Raw genomic sequence first — 17,425 nt, forward strand, 5'->3', positions numbered from 1 at the left:
ATTGCTGGCTGATGTCGGAAGGCAACTTCAAGTTCAACAGTTGTTGTGACTGCTATGAGATCAGACATCATGTTGTATTCTGAGTGTGAGCATGAGGTTGTTGTATAATTACTTGCATCATGTGACAGTGAGAGGTTCAGCCACTGTGGGAAATCCCAAACAAATAGCACAATGAATTTAACATATTTTCATTTGTATAACTAAAATATGAGAAACGGTATGTTTCTCTGTCAGTAGCACTTGAAACATAATTATGCTAGCCTACCACAGTTTAGTGAGTTGAGTGATGTTTAATTCTTGATATTTTGAAAGACTATAGCCTAGGCCTGAACTAAACCTGAAAATTAACAAAAATGAAACAGACTTTTTGTTCGCCAGATCTTCCTGACAACTGAATCACAAAAATTGGAATATATATTATTTATAAATAGCCTACATCATATTTTCACAATCATTATTGTTTAAACAGTTCATCAAACACAGCAGATGGTAAACATAGCACGACGGAAATACATATTTGGTAAACCTGGGTGCATCCTGTTGAACGGCTTTACTGGAAGGTTACGCCTCCTTTACTCGTGGTCTAGCTCATTCTTCTTTCGACGCCGCTACTGACAGCTTGTCCGTACATTTCCTACGTTGTTGGCATCAAGCCTTATGGCACTAATGGCCCATTTTCTTTCATATAGCTGTGGTCCCACTACTCTTTAAAAATTCCGCCGAAAAAGAGAAGACGATTTTCCAGAACATTGTGGCCGTTATCTCACGTAAGTACCGTTCAAGGATCTCATCTTGAGTTTCGTCCATGTAAGTGGAGGTTGCTGGAGGGAAGGTTCTTACAACATGGCGGACAGAATTACATGAGTTAGCTTAAGGTTGTGATGGCAAGCGTTGGAGGTGCTACGACAGGCTACGATTTGTTTGTATATCATTTATTGCATAATATTGAAATTATGAATCAAAATGATACCGTTACGTTGTTTGAATAGTTTGACCATTATTATTTAACTTATATCTTTTGTTATAAACAGTCTTGATGATTTAGCGAGCAAGCTGTTAGCAGGAGTAGCTTAGCCTATGAATGGGCCTCCGAATCGGATTTCTCGTCGATTCAGTGTGGCAAATCCTGGTTACTTGCGTTGAGTTAATGGGAAACGACTTGAAAATGCAGGTTGCGGCTAATCTTGGGTTCTTATTGATTTTGGTATTCTGAAGAAACATCGCCTATTCGGAATGATCATAACAGTCGTCCATTCATTGTAACTCATTTGCAATGGCGATCTGACATTAACTATCTGGAGTTGTAAATGCACCATGAGGGTATTTGTTCTACCGCCGAAATGCTCTAATGAGCATGTGTTAACCTATTTGTCAAAATTGTGACATGGCGTTAGTGTTGATAAAGAAATTAATTTTGAAAACATCTGGATTCTCTAGCGGTCTTGATTTATTAGGCCAGTATGTGAATGTTTGTAGCACGTGAATGTCCTTGGGTTGTATTGAATTGTCTCTTATTGTTTTAAAGTTAAAAGTAACATAGTTCTAAATGTGTGACTCAGCTTCTGACACTGAATGATCAGGACTCTCTGACTATTAATCTTTAAACCGCTGTACACAAAGTTACTGAACTTATTGATTTGTGGCGCAGTACATTTTGAACAGATGCCTTGGTTCATAATGGGCACACGGTGTGTATAATGTAGTAACGAGCCATTCACAGTTTTTCTCAGAATTAAGAATCTCAAAACAAATGCTTTTGCGCAATCATTCAAAAGACTATGTACACTGGTCGGTTGGTTTAGTCTTACCAATCAAAACATCTAGGTATCTATTCATTGTGTAAGTCAAAATTATATCTGCTTAAACCTATTTACATGTCAACCATGCTTCATCGGTTTTCAGTGAAATGGTATTTTTGGAATGTTTGCTAAGCTACATATCATTCAAACCTTGATTGTTTACATGTAAATGATGAGAATGGATTCAGTTTGTTCAGAGGCAAAAAAGCCAGGAGGTGTCTGTCCCACTCTTTCTCGACAAGTTGTATTTGTTGCCACTGTCCAGTCCAAGTCATTTTCTGCATCCTGCATTCTTCACCAATGACGTGGAGTTTTTGTCAGTGACATGAATAGAGTTTGACTTACTAGAAAATAACTTTCAAACAGTTGGAGACATGCTATAATCTGGTATGTTGCTAAATTACTGTGAGTGAGAACACATTCATTCAAATGTAAATGTGGAAATAAGGATTACACTTTCATGACTACGTGTTTTGACTGTCTTATGCACTGACTTGACATAATTATTTACTTTTAAACATTGACGTAATTATTTAATTTGAGGGAGTTACCGGCTTTTGCAGATAATCCATTGTGTAGTGCTGTTTTTAAGAATTGTTCGAGAAATGCGTTCACTGTACCAAAGTGTCTGAGACCAACTGTCTTTAGTGAAGCAGTGTTCCACATTACAACCACTGGTCATCACAGTATTTCAAACATGACCAGGACACTTTGTATGCACAGCCTTCTTCTTCTCTCTGTCCCAGATGATCGTTTTAATGACTCCAGTGTGGATAGAGGGGCTGCAAATAGCTCCTTGGTTTACACATTGCTTGGCCAAAGTGCTGAAATTGTGTTTTCCTTTCAACAGGGCTCCATACACTCTGTGTATAGGCGCTACCCAGAAGGCCTAGGGGAGGTCCTCTACCGCGAGCAGTTCGACTTCAACGCCGAGCCACCTTGGGATCCTAGCTGATAGCGGGAGAGGGCCATCTCCCAACTTGTCCATGTATGTGGCCTTCTCTAATCCTTTCATTTCCATACATTGAAAAAGAGTCAATGAAGCCTATAGATCACTGTGGTGTACTTGCTTAAAGTGCACCACATAAAGTGACAGGCTGCCCCGGGTGTACAAGAGCATAATGCAAGCTAATTCCATCAATCACTCTTTTGTGAGCTGCTACCATTGGGATTAATTCTGATTGGGGCAAAATAAACAGGCCCGCCTCCAAGCGGTGCCCCCAAAGCCCATGTTTTGATAGGGGCCTTAGAGAGGTGAGGGTTGTCATCATAGTGGGCATGTGATCTCCAGTCCAAGTCCGTAACTCCAGGCATTTTCTATGCAGCTCTGTCTTGGTCAGCTTTGCCTTGAGACGCCAGGTCTCAGTCTTAGATGCATCTGTTTGAAAGCGTGCTGTGAAATGAGAAATTGAGTTGTTCTCTAATAATATATGATGGATTACCTTTTTAATCAAACAACATGTAATCTTATGTCATGTAAGGCTAGATTTGTGAGATCTCAGTTGTAACATTGTTTTTCCCCTTTTCTGGCGCAGTTTGTTGCATACCCAGCAGGCTCGGTAAACTCCCTTTATGATTGTTGGATTTGCGGAATACGGTTGAGATGAAAGATTTTACAGATGAACCAAACTACACCGTTGAACTACTGGAGGGAAGAACAACCCTTGAGGATGTCATCGATAACCACATTTATGAACAAGCTTTGGTGAGTGGCCAACACGTACACATGCAGAAGCATTATGTAGAACTAATCCTTTAGACCTCAGCACAGTACAGTATCTGATTTTAGTTTATCATGCTGTCTTACTGGGTACATGGAACATTCCTCTAGATTGGGTTTTTTTAGTCAGTTGAGTTCACTGCTTTCACTGACCTGGCAGAACATCCAGTGCCAAAGTCACATGCAGTGCTTAAACGTACTTTCAGTTCATTTGAATCAGCTTCGTATGAAAATCGCTGGTCTGAAGAGCACAGGCAAAAACTAACTGTCCTCCTCGTGTGATGCTGGTGTGGCCTGCAGGTTGAAAAGAATGCATTTGTTGTGGCCGACCTTGGGGCCCTGATGCGGCAGCACGTGCTCTGGCGGAACAGTATGCCCCAAGTCCGGCCCTTCTACCCGGTCAGATGCAACAGTAGCCCTGCTATCATCGAGGTCCTGGCTGCACTTGGTGTCGGCTTTGTCTGTGCAAACAAGGTGAGCTTCACACATTCAATTAGCTGCCCCACCCAGAATGGACTGGACACATTGCCAAGGGGTGAAGCGTTTAGGTTCATTGTCAGCCTGTAGCTTTTAGTTGGCCCTGTATGAAGTGAAAGGGCTTGCGCTTGTGTTACTGAGATGTGTGCTTTTGCTCTCCCCTCAGGCTGAGGCCACACAAGTGCTAAACAGTGATGTCGCCCCTGAGAACATCATCCTCTCCGGCGCGTGCAAACAACTTGCTCACCTCAAATACGCCGCCAAGAACGGAATCAGTTACCTAGTGTGTGACAACGAGACTGAATTGTGCAAGATAACCCGCGCTCACCCCAATGCCAAGTACGTCTGACCAGTTCCTGCCAGAGTGTTTACAACTAGAACAGTGCTTTTGTCTTGTTTAAAACCTATTCACTTTCAGTGCTTCATTGAAAACATATTTGGAAAGCAAGAACAATATCTTCAGTACATCTGTGATTTAGTTATGTCTGCTCACTGCAAAAAAAAAAAAAAGCGTGTCTGCCAGATGGAATGTAAAAATGATTTGTGGTTGAACTGGTTGTTGCAGTTGGATAACAGGGCTTGTGTTCTGTATTCAGGCTGCTACTGCAGGTCTCCACGGAGCCCCATGCTGAAGAGGCCAGCATGTCCTTCGGCTGCTCTTTGAAGAGCTGCAGACACCTGCTAGAGATGGCCAAAGAGCTGGGCGTGCAGGTGGTAGGAGTCACGTAAGTCAAATCTAGTTATCTGGTTTAGTAATGTCCTCATTTTGCTCTTCAGTGGCTTGTGCCGATTACAGTTAAGTGCCCTTAGTCACTCCAAAATGCTATATATGTATTTTGACAAGAAAGACACAGAGGGCTTATAGATTTTGCGCTTTGCTGATTTATAAGTCTAGTATGCATTTGAGAAGGTCAGCTGTACTTGTATGCCAGTCATGTTAGGGCTCAGATACACATACGCGTTTTTGTAAAAACGGGACGCGAGCAAATGCATTGATTCCTATGGTACGGCGCGTTTAAAGCGTGCGCCCCTTCTCCACCACGCGTTGCGTCTTTGAAGCGTTTTTTAGGTGCGCTTAAAAGTTGAACTATTCTCAACTTTCCAGCGCAAGGCAGGGAAGCGCACCGCTCATCAATGTCACACTCGGCCCAGGCAGCCAATCAGATCAAGCAACAGGCGGGCTTAACTACTTTATCACTTATTTCCTGTTTTGATGCTGGAAGATGTCGTATGATTAAGCGATATAGCACGAGTGGGAGTGGGATTATCCCTTACCTACCCCACTCCCACGAGTATTGCTTTTATAAAACAATTCTACAGTCAACAAATTAACATTTTAATACGAAAAATAGTTCCATTTTCAACGTCAGAATTTTGAATGAACGGTTTTCATCAATGCGCTTTCATCGCGGAGTGATTATTATTAGCTGTGAAAAGTCTGTTTTGGCCTCCGCACTTTGCCAAGGCGTTACTGTAGCGTCTGCGCCTGAAAAAAGACGCGTATGTGTATCTGAGCCCTTAGGGTGTTGCATAATACCTGTGGCTGCCTCGTTAAATTAGCACTCTTTCGGTAGAAACCAAACTACCCTGGGTTGACAGAGTATGATTGATGATCAGTGAACTCTTATTCCCACAGAATTTAGAGATTTAGACTCCCATAACGTGTCCTCTTTTGAGCTGTAGTAATAACTGTAACCAAATAATAATCAAAGTGTCTCTTTCTTCCTTTTTTTCCTTGCAGATTTCAGGTACCAGCCTCTTGCAAGGACCCCGAGGCATACACCCATGCCCTATCGGATGCCCGCTGTGTGTTTGACATGGGGGTGAGTGTACACATAGAAAGGAACCTATAGTGAGTCTTCATTGAGCATCTTGTGCCAATGTGTTAGAGTTGTAGCGTTGTAACCCTTTTTTTGACCTCTGACCAATCACAAGCAAAGAAGTATGACTTGTTGTTTCCTGTAATAGCCACTAGAAAATGTGGAGAACTATATGACATGGCCATTAAAATGTATCACCCATATTCATTTGTTGAGTAGAACTGGGTACTGTTTAGCGACGCTCGGTAAGCGGTTTAGCAAGCTAGATTCCAGGCTGAAAAAAGAGAACGCCCCTTTATCGGGTTCGGCGAAGCAACTTCTGATAAATTACCATAGTAACATATCTCTTAGCACTAACCTGCTCCAGGGCAGGCTAAAATAAGAGTACCTGGATTAAGTTTGCCACACCCCCCGGCAAAAGGAGGGATCCCACAGTTCTTGTATGAGCGGTACCGATTCAGCCGACAAGGAATAATTAATTTACAAGACCTTCTCGAGTCATTCATTGCAAACAACACAGACGAACATTGAATGTTTTGCGCTTTTTTGCGAGTGGATGCATAACGTCTTTGATCCCAGGACATTTGAGCACATAACCCATCTCCCTTGCGGAGATATCGGCGAAAGTTTCAAGTTACTCTCTACTACACCATAGCATATCATTTTTGTAGAAAGGATGGTGTAGTATGAAGTAGGTGGATGCATGATAAGAAGAGAGAAATACACACAATATATTTTCATTGCTTCAATTTATTGAATTTCTTATTAATACATTTACATTTAGTCATTTAGCAGACGGTTTTATTCAAAGCGATTAAATGTAAAACTACAATTAGTAAGGTGGAGGCGAGGGGGTTGAACCGGTGATCTGTTGCATGCAAACCATGAGCTCTAACCGCTGCACCAAATTCACATATTCGACCAAGGAAAAAATATCACGTCTTAGACAGCCTATAGACAGTTTCTAATATTGCTGTCGTAGCGGCGGCAGTGTTGGATTTTGACATGATTATGGTCTTGAATTCTTCATAACGCGTTTATGGTCATATCCTGCCTTAGTGGAGAAAAAAATGAGTCTTTTTCTTTGAGTTTAGACTAATGTACCGTAAAAATAATCATGGTTTTGGTGATCGACCTTTCCTGCCTTTTGAAGCAGGACGTGCACGCACAATTTAGCTGACGAGTTTAGCCTGGGACAACTTAACTTGGCGATTAAATATCTTAGCACCCGTCGCCAGACCGGTGTAGCCTGTTCTCATTTAGCGAGCTAGATTATCTCAACTACCGAGCTAGACTGATTATCTTAGCTTCAGTTCTACGCCGAACAGGGCCCTGGATGGGTCGTGAGTTTCTGTTTAGTGTTTGTGTTTATTGAGGTGGCTAATAAAACTAGCCTATTACCTAATGTGAACTTGAGATTAGCATTAGTTGTCACGGTGATGAAATCAACTACATTTCAGAACAGGATTTGTTTTTACATTATGAAGCGTCATTTCATTTGAGTAAATGTTCTGTGTGAACACAGCCTTACTCTTTATTGTGTTGTCTTGCAGGAGGAGCTTGGCTTCAACATGAGTATTCTAGATGTAGGTGGTGGGTTCAGTGGGTCTGAAACCCAGCTGACACAGGTAATTAACACTTCCACCACATCATCCAAGACACAATATTAAGCACATGGCTGCGCCATGGAAAAGTCCCCACAGGTCTTTGCAGTTCATTCACAGCTCTTCCTCCTACTTCCTTTGTCTCCATCCAGGTCCATGCTGCTATGAAACCCTTGCTTGAGGCTTATTTCCCCCTCATGTCTGGAGTGAGTGTCATCGCAGAACCTGGAAGCTTCTATGTGTCCTCCACGTTCACCCTGGCTGTCAATGTCATTGGCAAAGAAGTGGTGGCAAGAGACCGCCAAGACCAGCTCCAGGGTGAGTGCAGCCAACCGTCTGGTAAAAATATTGCATTTTAAGGCAGTAGATTTTATGGCTGAGATTACTACTGGAAGAGAAATGTAAGTGGACAGTTGTCAGATGTGTTCTTGGTTGTCTCAAAAGCCTAAGGTTACCAGGTTACCAAAGGTCCTCTACCTGTAAGACTGCCAACCCCAGGGGTGGAGATTTTCACAACCCTTTTGTTGCCATTGCAATTCCCTTTCATGTTCTGCATAATAACATATTGTTCTGATCCTTTTTCCACAGACAAGTTGACCCCCAATGATGAGCCGGAATTCCTGTACTACATGAGCGACGGCGTTTATGGATCATTCGTGGGCAAGTTGCTGGGAGGCACTGTCCCGCTTCCCTCAGTGCACAAGGTGAGGTCCGCTCAGTGGAAAACGCCAAGATGTGGAAAAGCACTGAAGGCAGCCGTAGCCGTTATGTTGCCTCAGAGTGAATGGATAATTCGTTCTGTAGTTAATCTTTATCCATATCTGAGACCAATTGAAGGGTTCAGAAAACGTCTTCATTTATCTGCATCTGCTGATGAAGACACATGACTAGTGCAGCATGAAGCTTAGTAACAGTAGCACATGACTATGGTGCTGCATGTAGCTTAGTTACAGTAGTATATGACTTTGGTGCTGCATTAAGCTTAGTTACAGTAGTATAGGACTATGGTGCTGCATTAAGCTTAGTTACAGTAGTATAGGACTATGGTGCTGCATGAAGCTTAGTAACAGTAGCACATGACTATGGTACTGCATGAAGCTTAGTTACAGAAGTATATGACTGGTGCAGCTTGAAGCTTAGTTACAGTAGTATATGACTATGGTGCTGCATGTAGCTTAGTAACAGAAGCACATGACTATGGTACTGCATGAAGCTTAGTTACAGAAGTATATGACTGGTGCAGCATGAAGCTTAGTGACAGTAGTATATGACTATGGTGCTGCATGTAGCCTAGTAACAGAAGCACATGACTATGGTACTGCATGAAGCTTAGTTACAGTAGCACATGTTTAGTGCCCTCTAGAATTATTGGCACCCTTCAGTAAAAATAAGGAAAACCGAGATGAGAAAAAAAAGCTTTTTCAATTTTTTATCCTCATGATCTTTCATTCAAAAGTTTCACAAAAATCGAACTCTTAATTGAAGAAACATTACAATTCTTATCATGAAACAAATATTATTCTCAAAAATATGTGTGCCACAATTATTGGCATCCCTTTATTTAATATTTTATGCAGCCTCCCTTTGCCAAGATAAGTTTTGAGTCTTCTCCTATAATGTGTGATGAGGTTGGTGAACACATGGAACAGGATCTGACGCAATACCTCCATATAGTATCTCTCCAGATCCTTCGGATTTTGAGGTTGACGCTTGTGCACTCTCCTCTTCAGTTCATCCCACAGATTTTCTATGGGGTTTAGGTCGGGGACTATGATGGCCATGACGACCTTTATACGGTGAACCATTTTTGTGTAGATTTAGAGGTGTGCTTTTGTTTGGCTATCTTTCTGTCGCCAAACCCACCTTTGATGTTTGTTGCCAAAGAGCTCTACTCTGGTCTTATCTGACCATATAACCTGGTCCCATTGAAAGTCCAAGTAATATTTGTCAAACTGTAGGCGTTTTAGTTTGTTGTTGATTGACAGCAGAGGCTTTTTTCTGGCAACCCTCCCAAACAACTTGTGGTGATGTAGGTGGCGTCTGATGGTAGTTTTGGAGACTTTCTGACCCCAAGACTCAACTTACCTCTGCAATTCTCCAGCTGTGATCCTTGGAGATTCTTTTGCCAGTCAAATCATCCTCCTCACGGTGCGTGGGGTCAATGTACACACACGTCCTCTTCCAGGCTGATTCTTAACATCTCCTGTCACTCTTAATCATTGCCATGATAGTAAAACATGACTGGAAATATACTTCAGTTAGATTTATTTAATGTCAACATTCTTTTTTTTCAACAATTTTACTTCAATGAAAAGGTAAGATTTTTGTGAATATTTTGAGTGAAAGACCAAGAGGATAAACAGCAAATAAATGTATTCTTTGCCTGTTTTGCTCATATTTACTTAGGGTGCCATTAATAAAAGGCACTGTAGACACATGACTATGGTGCTGCATGAAGCTTGGTTCCAGTAGCATGTGAATATATGCTGTAGATACACCTTTGAACTTCTGGATGTATGTTAGGGTGTCAGTTGTACACTAAATTGGAGGTGGACTATAGAAGTATTTTAGTTGCTCTTCACAAGTTCAAGTACCACTCTTAGTGAGTCAGTCAGTCAGCTTGTGCATAGTCATTGCAGGTGTTGAGCTTGCCTTGGGACATCTGAGGTGACGGCTTATTGAGTTGTTGTCTGTTTGTGCAGTCTTGTGTTTCCTGTATATGTTGCCATATATACCCTAACCCTAGAGTTGCGTGGTTAGTCAAAAGAGCTCTTCATAATTTATAACAACCGCTTTTGCTAATGCTATATCATGTGGGACAATTGATGTTAGTTCTATCTTAGCCTGCTATGTTATTTCCAAAGATATTGATATTGCTAAAACTGTAACCTGTATTCCTAAGCACGTACAGAGTAGGCTTATCAAACATGTCCGGACAGGATTGAAATAATCAAACAATACAAATGGGGAGTCTTAAAAGCCAACATATTACAGAAATCACAACTTGCAACATTTGTTTTCTGTGGCATTGCCATGTTTTTGACCATGCATGTTGTGCATGATGCATGTAGTCTATATGTACATTATGTCCGCTGCTACTCTGGGTCCTGACTCAAATTCTTCTGTCATTGTGTAGACATCCATGGCATCTGAGGAGCTGCTGTTCTCCAGCAGCCTGTGGGGGCCGACGTGTGACATGCTGGACCAGGTGGTGGAGTGCTGCCTGCTGCCTGAGCTGCAGGTGGGGGATTGGCTCATCTTCAGCAACATGGCCTCCCTCAGCTATGGGGAACCCACGACACTCAGCAACCCTGACAAGCCCAATGTATACTACACAATCGCTACAGCAGACTGGTATGTGTGTGTTTGGATGGACCAGGCAACAAGCTGTGATCTCGTTTTTATATATATATATATATATATATATATATATATATATATCATTTTTTTGTTTTGTGGCTGTGCAGTGCTTTTGTTAATGAAAATCTTTTTTATACATTTGTGGCAGGTACGACATGCAGGAGGCCGGCATCCCCATCGAATCCACCATGAAGAATTTCTCATTGGTCCAATATGACATGTAACTGCCCAGGCAAAGCCACCCGAATTTAAACGTGACATTTGTAATGTCCTCCTACCCATGAGTGGCCAAAAGATTGGTCTTTCAACATTCCAACTGTGGGTGGACCTAAATCAAAGTGGTGTCACTGGGAACAGAAATTATTTGGTGTGCATACCTCAATTCTCAATGTTCAAACGATGTTCTGACTTTTTTTGCCCCTGCAAAAAAGGAAGGAATACTGGAAGCCCCAACATTCTTTGACTACATATGCAACAAAATGGACGACTTTGGAGATGGATTGCTCACTCTTGGGCTTTTTTCCTAATCAAATACAGTTTACATAAATGTTTGATTAATTTAATTTTATTATATATATATTGATTACCTGTTGGCAGTCTTGTAAATCAGTTGTCTGTTCAACACAAGGCAGTTTTATCTGTATTAAGAATCTAATGTGATTTCGAAAGAATTAGAATCATGAATTAACAAGTATGTGCTGTGGCCATGTGTGTCAGGAGAGACCATGAACCATGATTTTATGACCTTGTCTATTGTCGGAAGATCACTTTTCCCTGGGTTTGTAGAATAATGGAGAGGGGAAGGGTGCAGATCAAGGCTTAAACTGCCAAATTCATTCTCAAATGTGTTGTCTACCTGCAGTGTCTCATTCAACAGTATTTCCCAAGGTAGCACTCCTTGGTTTAGTGTGCTGTGATTGCCATGGTGACCTCATAAAGGCTCTTACTACATGAGTGTGTACTCACCACTGATCTCAAAAAGAAAGTTTCTTTTTGAGATCAGTGGTACTCACTAGTTGAAGATGTTCCTACTGGTACAATGTAAACATCAGGCTGTTCCACAAGTCCATTGTGTGGAGGCTTAAGATTGTAATTGTTTGGAGAAATATTGGCTGAAAACACTAATTTATTTGTCTAACCACAGATTTAAGGTACTTCCACCAATCAACAACAGGTTTAACAGTTTCAAGCCTTTATCACTATTAGGTTTGCATCTCTGTTAGTCCTGTGCAGTTCAATGCCTAGTCAACATAACTCCTTCCACTCCATTTTTTTTAAAGCGCACCCATTGGTTGAAAAGGTAATGTAAATTAATTTGAGCACTAATGGACCATAGCCTGTTTTTGACTGTAAAATTGTGCTTGTTAATGTAATGAAAGTGATTAATTTAATACATCTCCAAGACTGAACAACTTCCTGTGTCTTTTTTTTATTTTTATATTTATATAACTTAATGTACAGTAATGTTCGAGATCTAGACTGATATGCTAAGACGTAAGACTTTAAGATGTCATACCATGACTAGGTTTCACTTTAAAGGAACGGTAGGATTGACATTCAAAGCAGTGATTTAATTTCTAAAACTGATTAGAACATTTGAAAAATCTCATGAAGATCATGATATTGTAAGAAAAAAGTTCTAAGACTGAATGATTTCTGTATGAGTCGTTAAACCGGTCCCAAAGGCCAATCATGCTGTTCTCCCGAATGCGCACCGCTAACTCTTGCCGAAGGAGGGCGCTCCTCGTTGGATGTGTTTGTGTAATCATGGCTAACCGCAGTGAGAGTAGCGTCGCAAAGAAGAAGCTTTAGCTAGCCTAGGTGGTGCAAGCGCACCATGGAATACACGAATATTATGAGCGACCAGACGGATATTCAACAATATAAGGTAACGTTTGATATTTTCCACGGGACTGGAGGCTCGGTGCGACTCCACATTTCGGTTAACGCCCAGTGAGTTGGCTTGTGTAACCCCAACTTGACAAAGAAACCAATGTTACCGGATAGATAATAGATAATAACCTCCATGGTTCCTTTTGATGTTGTTCAGGAAGCTGGGAGCAATTTGCTTTATGACAGGTTAGAAAGTAACCCTGAATAAATACAGTAGGCCTACTACTAACGACAGATGGTCGAAAAAGAGACGACTTTGCATAATACGACGCTATAACAGCGAGGGGTGCAATGTGCCAATGAATCGTGCATTCCCTCAGTTTAATACCTGACTAGTATTGATTACTATTGACATTGGTCTTGGAGATTACCTTGTCAGACCTTATTGACCCTTGTTTTGGTCGTATACAGAAACGTCACCAAGTGGCTGCGGCTCGTATCTTGTTGAGTTACTGGCTCACTAAATGGAAATAATGTCCTGTTTGTTTGTGTTGTTATCAGAACGGCCACTCAGTCCAGGATATGAATAAAATGCCTCAGAATACAGACACCGAAGATGAACCACTTTTGAAAGAAAATCCAAGACGGTTTGTCATTTTCCCTATCCAGTACCCTGACATCTGGAAGATGTACAAGCAGGCACAGGCATCATTCTGGACAGTGGAGGAAGTAAGAGTTCAGTCAGTCTGTCACCCACAGCACAGCCCACTGTATGAGTGAGCTAAAAAAGTGGTGTTTTTAAAAATGATGTCATTCCTTCATAATTTGATATATTGCATGTCTTGCTGGTGTGATGATATGTTATGTCATGTGTTTGCAGGTAGATTTATCCAAGGATCTGTCACATTGGGATAAACTGAAGCCAGATGAGAAGCACTTCATATCTCATGTGTTGGCTTTCTTTGCTGCAAGCGATGGCATCGTCAATGAGAACCTTGTGAGCCTTTTTTCTGAATTTCTCTTGTTTCATTACTGTTGGACGTCCCTTTGTGTTTGCTGACAGGTTTCGTTCACTGTCTAATGAGATTGGCATAGTATACAACTTAAAAGCTCACCAATAGTGCTGTATAACCATTTCCTGTGGTTTAACAGTGATGGCCAACTTTAGCTCTCCTGCCTTTAATGAATGGTAAATTGACTGCATTTATAGAGCACTCAAAGAGCTTTACAGGTTAATGCCTCACACATCTATCCATTCACACACCAGGGTGCTAACCTGCACTTCAGGAGCAGTTGGGGGTTCAGTGTCGTGCTCAAGGTCATTTTGACTCAAGGCCAGGAGGAGGCAGGACCAAAATAGCAACCTACCCATTTCAGAAGGATTCCTCTACCTCCTGAGCCACTGCCCCAATGACTTCTCTGAAGTGGCATATGACTGTCCTTTCTCTCACTTCTGTAGTCCTACTATGGGTGACTCCAATGTATTACACTGTGCATTGAGAAACACATCACTTCCTCACTCTCCTCTGTCCTACAAACTAGAGTGTGTCCTTAGATACTTATAATAAATTCTTAGATAATTCTTGCATACATTAGTAATAGAAAGCTGGACAAGGGCAATAAGCATGTCTTCTTCATCTGTCTGACAGGTACAGAGGTTCAGTCAAGAGGTGCAGATCCCTGAGGCCCGCTCTTTCTACGGTTTCCAGATCCTCATTGAGAATGTGCACTCAGAGATGTATAGCATGCTCATCAACACATACATCCAGGATCTGAAGGAGAGGTAAGAGGACACTAAACACTTAATCTGAGCTCTTAAAACAAAAATGACATCATTATAATGTACTTGTAAACATACTTTCAGCCTTAGTGTTGGGACATACCAGACAACTAAATCTTACTGAAAAATTCTGCATCTCATTCTCATAAAGGGTCTTTTTAACAGGTGTCAGGTGTTAGTAGTTTCAGTTAGTGTTGAAAACCACAGAGGAAAAGCTTGACATTTTTTTGGCATGATCTCTCATATCTGCCAGAATTTCAGAATCTTAATGCGCTTCTTTCGTTGCAGGGACCACTTATTCAACGCTGTCCAGACCATGCCTTGTGTGAGAAAGAAAGCAGATTGGGCTCTACAGTGGATTTCAGATATTAGGTCAACCTTCGGTGTGTAGTAAAAGTCACAAGAAATACTATCAGGTCTGCTGTAATGCAATCCATGAACATCATCCTTATTCATGATTTAAATTGAAACCCTAGAAGTTTCACATTTTCTTTCTTTGTGTGTGCCATCTGGATTTACCAAGAAGTACAAATCAGTTACTATCGGGTTGACCTATTATATAATAAAAGCTGACCTAGTAGGGGGCATAACTGTAAAACTTTAATTAAAAAACTAAAAAACATTTTCACAACATATCAACCCCAAGAGACATTGTCTGTGTCCAGCTTTTGTCCATAGTTCTGGGAGATGACGGTAACCTTTCACAGGGGTCATCATCATCAAATGCTGGCTGTGTACAACCCCTGTTGCTTCCTTTCCCCTTCTGCCACACAACCCTCCCCCTTCCCACCTTCCTATCTCCACCCGGCCGACCTCAAGCAGATGGGTCCCCCCTTATGTGCCGTGGTTCTGCTTAAGGTTTCTTCCTGCCTAACAGGGAGTTTTTTCTTGCCCCTGTTGCCATTGTGCATGCACTAAGGGCGTCTAGGCTCTGGGCTCTGTTAAGCGCCTAGAGGCAATTGTATTGTTATGGCGCTATACAAATACAATTGAATTGAATTGAATTGAATTGAATCATGTAGAGCCCTTCTTTCTTTTGGCAGGGGAGAGACTTGTGGCATTTGCAGCAGTGGAGGGCATCTTTTTCTCCGGGTCCTTTGCTGCCATCTACTGGCTGAAGAAGAGAGGTCTGATGCCTGGACTCTCCTATTCCAATGAGCTCATCAGTAGAGATGAAGTAAGGAGGATACATGTTGGAGAAAACTTTGTATTTGTAAAGAACTTGTTATTGATAACAGGGAACCTGTCACTAATTTCCAAGGACCTGTTATTTCCCAGGGCTTGCACTGCAATTTTGCCTGCCTCCTTTTCAGCCATCTGGTGAAGAAACCTTCAGAGGACAGAGTCAGAGACATCATTACCAAAGCTGTCAGCATAGAACAGGTGTGTGCGTGTGCGTGTGCGTGTGCGTGTGCGTCTGTTTTGGCAATGCTCAAGAAAGCAGTAGAAGTAAATGAAAAGTAAACCTAAAAGTAAATGGTTCAAAAACTGAAATATGCTTCACATATGTAGGAGTTCTTGACAGAGGCTTTGCCTGTGGATCTCATCGGAATGAACGGTAATCTGATGAAGCAGTACATTGAGTTTGTGGCTGACCGACTGCTTGTAGACCTGGGAATTTGCAAAGTGAGTACAATTTTTTTTGTTATATTTATATGACTTCTTAGCATGTTTGCATTGTCATGCGTATTATTTATAACGTCAGGTTTGCATAGTTCATCTCAGATTGAATTGATGGTTAGTAGTATGATTCTGCAAACATGAGTGACGCACATGTCAATTTCAGAGGAGCGCAAGTGAAAAGCACTTTTGGCCTGGACTGTCTTTAACACAATGTAAATTTATAAAGTTATAATGTTAATGTTTGAAATATTGCATTTAGGACATCTTGAGGGCTCACCTAAGTTCGCATACATATTGGAAGCACAATAAAGACAAAAAAATCATCAAATGGGTTATGGCATTTGGTTAATGTATGTTCTCTGTACTCAAGGTATATCGGGCAGAAAATCCTTTTGACTTCATGGAATCAATCTCGTTGGAGGGGAAAACCAACTTCTTTGAGAAGCGGGTTGCTGAATACCAGAGATTTGGTGTGATGTCAAATGCAATGGACTGTGAGTTCACCCTAGATGCTGATTTTTAATGGTACAGATGCTTATTTATTCTGTTATTATTTTCTGTGTTTATGATGGCATGTGTCATTATTTAAAGGTCAAAAAAACGAAAAGGTCATCAAAAACCAGGAGGTCAAGGAATGTTTGCCATAAATAAACTATACTGCGTGTGTGTGTGAGGGGTGAAATTGGGTTTATTTATGCGTGTTTTATATTAAACCTTACAGTTCTTACCACTTCGTCAATTTTTCATTGTAGTACTTATTTTCTAATTAGAGAATAAGAGGTTTATTCTCTCCTGTTACAGTAAACACTATATTCATACATATCAGCCATCATGTTCTCCAAATGTAGGTTTACAATGTGCTTGACAAATTGCAGGCATGCCTAAAATCCTGGCTGACGGTTCAATTCTCCCTATCTAAAATGTGTGTCAACTGTACCAGTTTACAGGTGTGTCATCCTAAACATGTCAAACAACCGCTAATTTCACCACTTTTTAGGCAACTAGTTTTTAGTATCATCTTCAAATACATTGTGATGGTACATTGACATGTGGAAGAGAGACTGGTCGTTTCCTTTAGCTGCTCAGATGATCCGTTATGTAGTTCAGATGTCAGGGTCGGGCCACCCTGCAGAAATGGAAGAAAAGCTTTCACAGCACCATTTCTTACCGTATCGCAAAAAGGCACTAGTAAGCTTACTAGCAAGCTTTTATCTGCACCCGCTGTTCTGCTGTTGGTGTTTGCAGGCTTTCGCATGCCTTTAGGTAGTTACCTCACCAGTTTTAGACCAAACGCAGCAGTAAGGAGGTTTTGATACAGAGTAAAATCAAACAACAGATCTGTCTTGTCTTGTCATTCACACTACCATATTAAAAAGTGTGTTTATATCTTGACTGTCCTGCGCTAAGGT

The 17,425-nt window shown here is 41.3% G+C and overlaps 2 protein-coding genes across 2 annotated transcripts; both read left to right on the plus strand.

The window, feature by feature from the left end:
* Window positions 1-611: 611 nt before the first annotated feature.
* On the plus strand, window positions 612-12,163 carry azin1b (antizyme inhibitor 1b). Its single transcript, XM_080837473.1, has 12 exons — window positions 612-767; window positions 2,650-2,787; window positions 3,335-3,504; window positions 3,820-3,993; window positions 4,163-4,335; window positions 4,593-4,721; window positions 5,738-5,819; window positions 7,370-7,444; window positions 7,573-7,738; window positions 8,009-8,124; window positions 10,557-10,774; window positions 10,929-12,163. Exons 3-12 carry the CDS (start codon window positions 3,403-3,405, stop codon window positions 11,002-11,004), a joined length of 1,311 nt encoding a protein of 436 aa, XP_080693599.1. The 5' UTR covers window positions 612-767; window positions 2,650-2,787; window positions 3,335-3,402; the 3' UTR covers window positions 11,005-12,163.
* Window positions 12,164-12,544: 381 nt separating this feature from the next.
* rrm2b (ribonucleotide reductase M2 b) lies at window positions 12,545-17,189 on the plus strand. The gene is made up of 9 exons (XM_080836565.1): window positions 12,545-12,668; window positions 13,175-13,342; window positions 13,494-13,610; window positions 14,263-14,396; window positions 14,682-14,776; window positions 15,437-15,570; window positions 15,672-15,776; window positions 15,906-16,019; window positions 16,387-17,189. The coding sequence occupies exons 1-9, from the start codon at window positions 12,618-12,620 to the stop codon at window positions 16,537-16,539; spliced, it is 1,071 nt and encodes a 356-aa protein (XP_080692691.1). The 5' UTR covers window positions 12,545-12,617; the 3' UTR covers window positions 16,540-17,189.
* The last annotated feature ends 236 nt before the right edge of the window (window positions 17,190-17,425 follow it).

Source organism: Sprattus sprattus (assembly GCF_963457725.1).
Source record: "Sprattus sprattus genome assembly, chromosome: 4".
NCBI classification, from domain to species: domain Eukaryota; kingdom Metazoa; phylum Chordata; class Actinopteri; order Clupeiformes; family Clupeidae; genus Sprattus; species Sprattus sprattus.

Excerpts from the sequence above, each read along its gene's own strand:
- azin1b (XM_080837473.1), top strand. The coding sequence starts at position 3,403 with ATGAAAGATTTTACAGATGAACCAAACTACACCGTTGAACTACTGGAG. Across the intron at positions 3,994-4,162 it reads GCTTTGTCTGTGCAAACAAG|GCTGAGGCCACACAAGTGCT; the intron begins GTGAGCTTCACA and ends CTCTCCCCTCAG. Across the intron at positions 7,739-8,008 it reads CCGCCAAGACCAGCTCCAGG|ACAAGTTGACCCCCAATGAT; the intron begins GTGAGTGCAGCC and ends CTTTTTCCACAG.
- rrm2b (XM_080836565.1), top strand. The coding sequence starts at position 12,618 with ATGGAATACACGAATATTATGAGCGACCAGACGGATATTCAACAATAT. Across the intron at positions 13,611-14,262 it reads GCATCGTCAATGAGAACCTT|GTACAGAGGTTCAGTCAAGA; the intron begins GTGAGCCTTTTT and ends TCTGTCTGACAG. Across the intron at positions 14,397-14,681 it reads ATCCAGGATCTGAAGGAGAG|GGACCACTTATTCAACGCTG; the intron begins GTAAGAGGACAC and ends CTTTCGTTGCAG.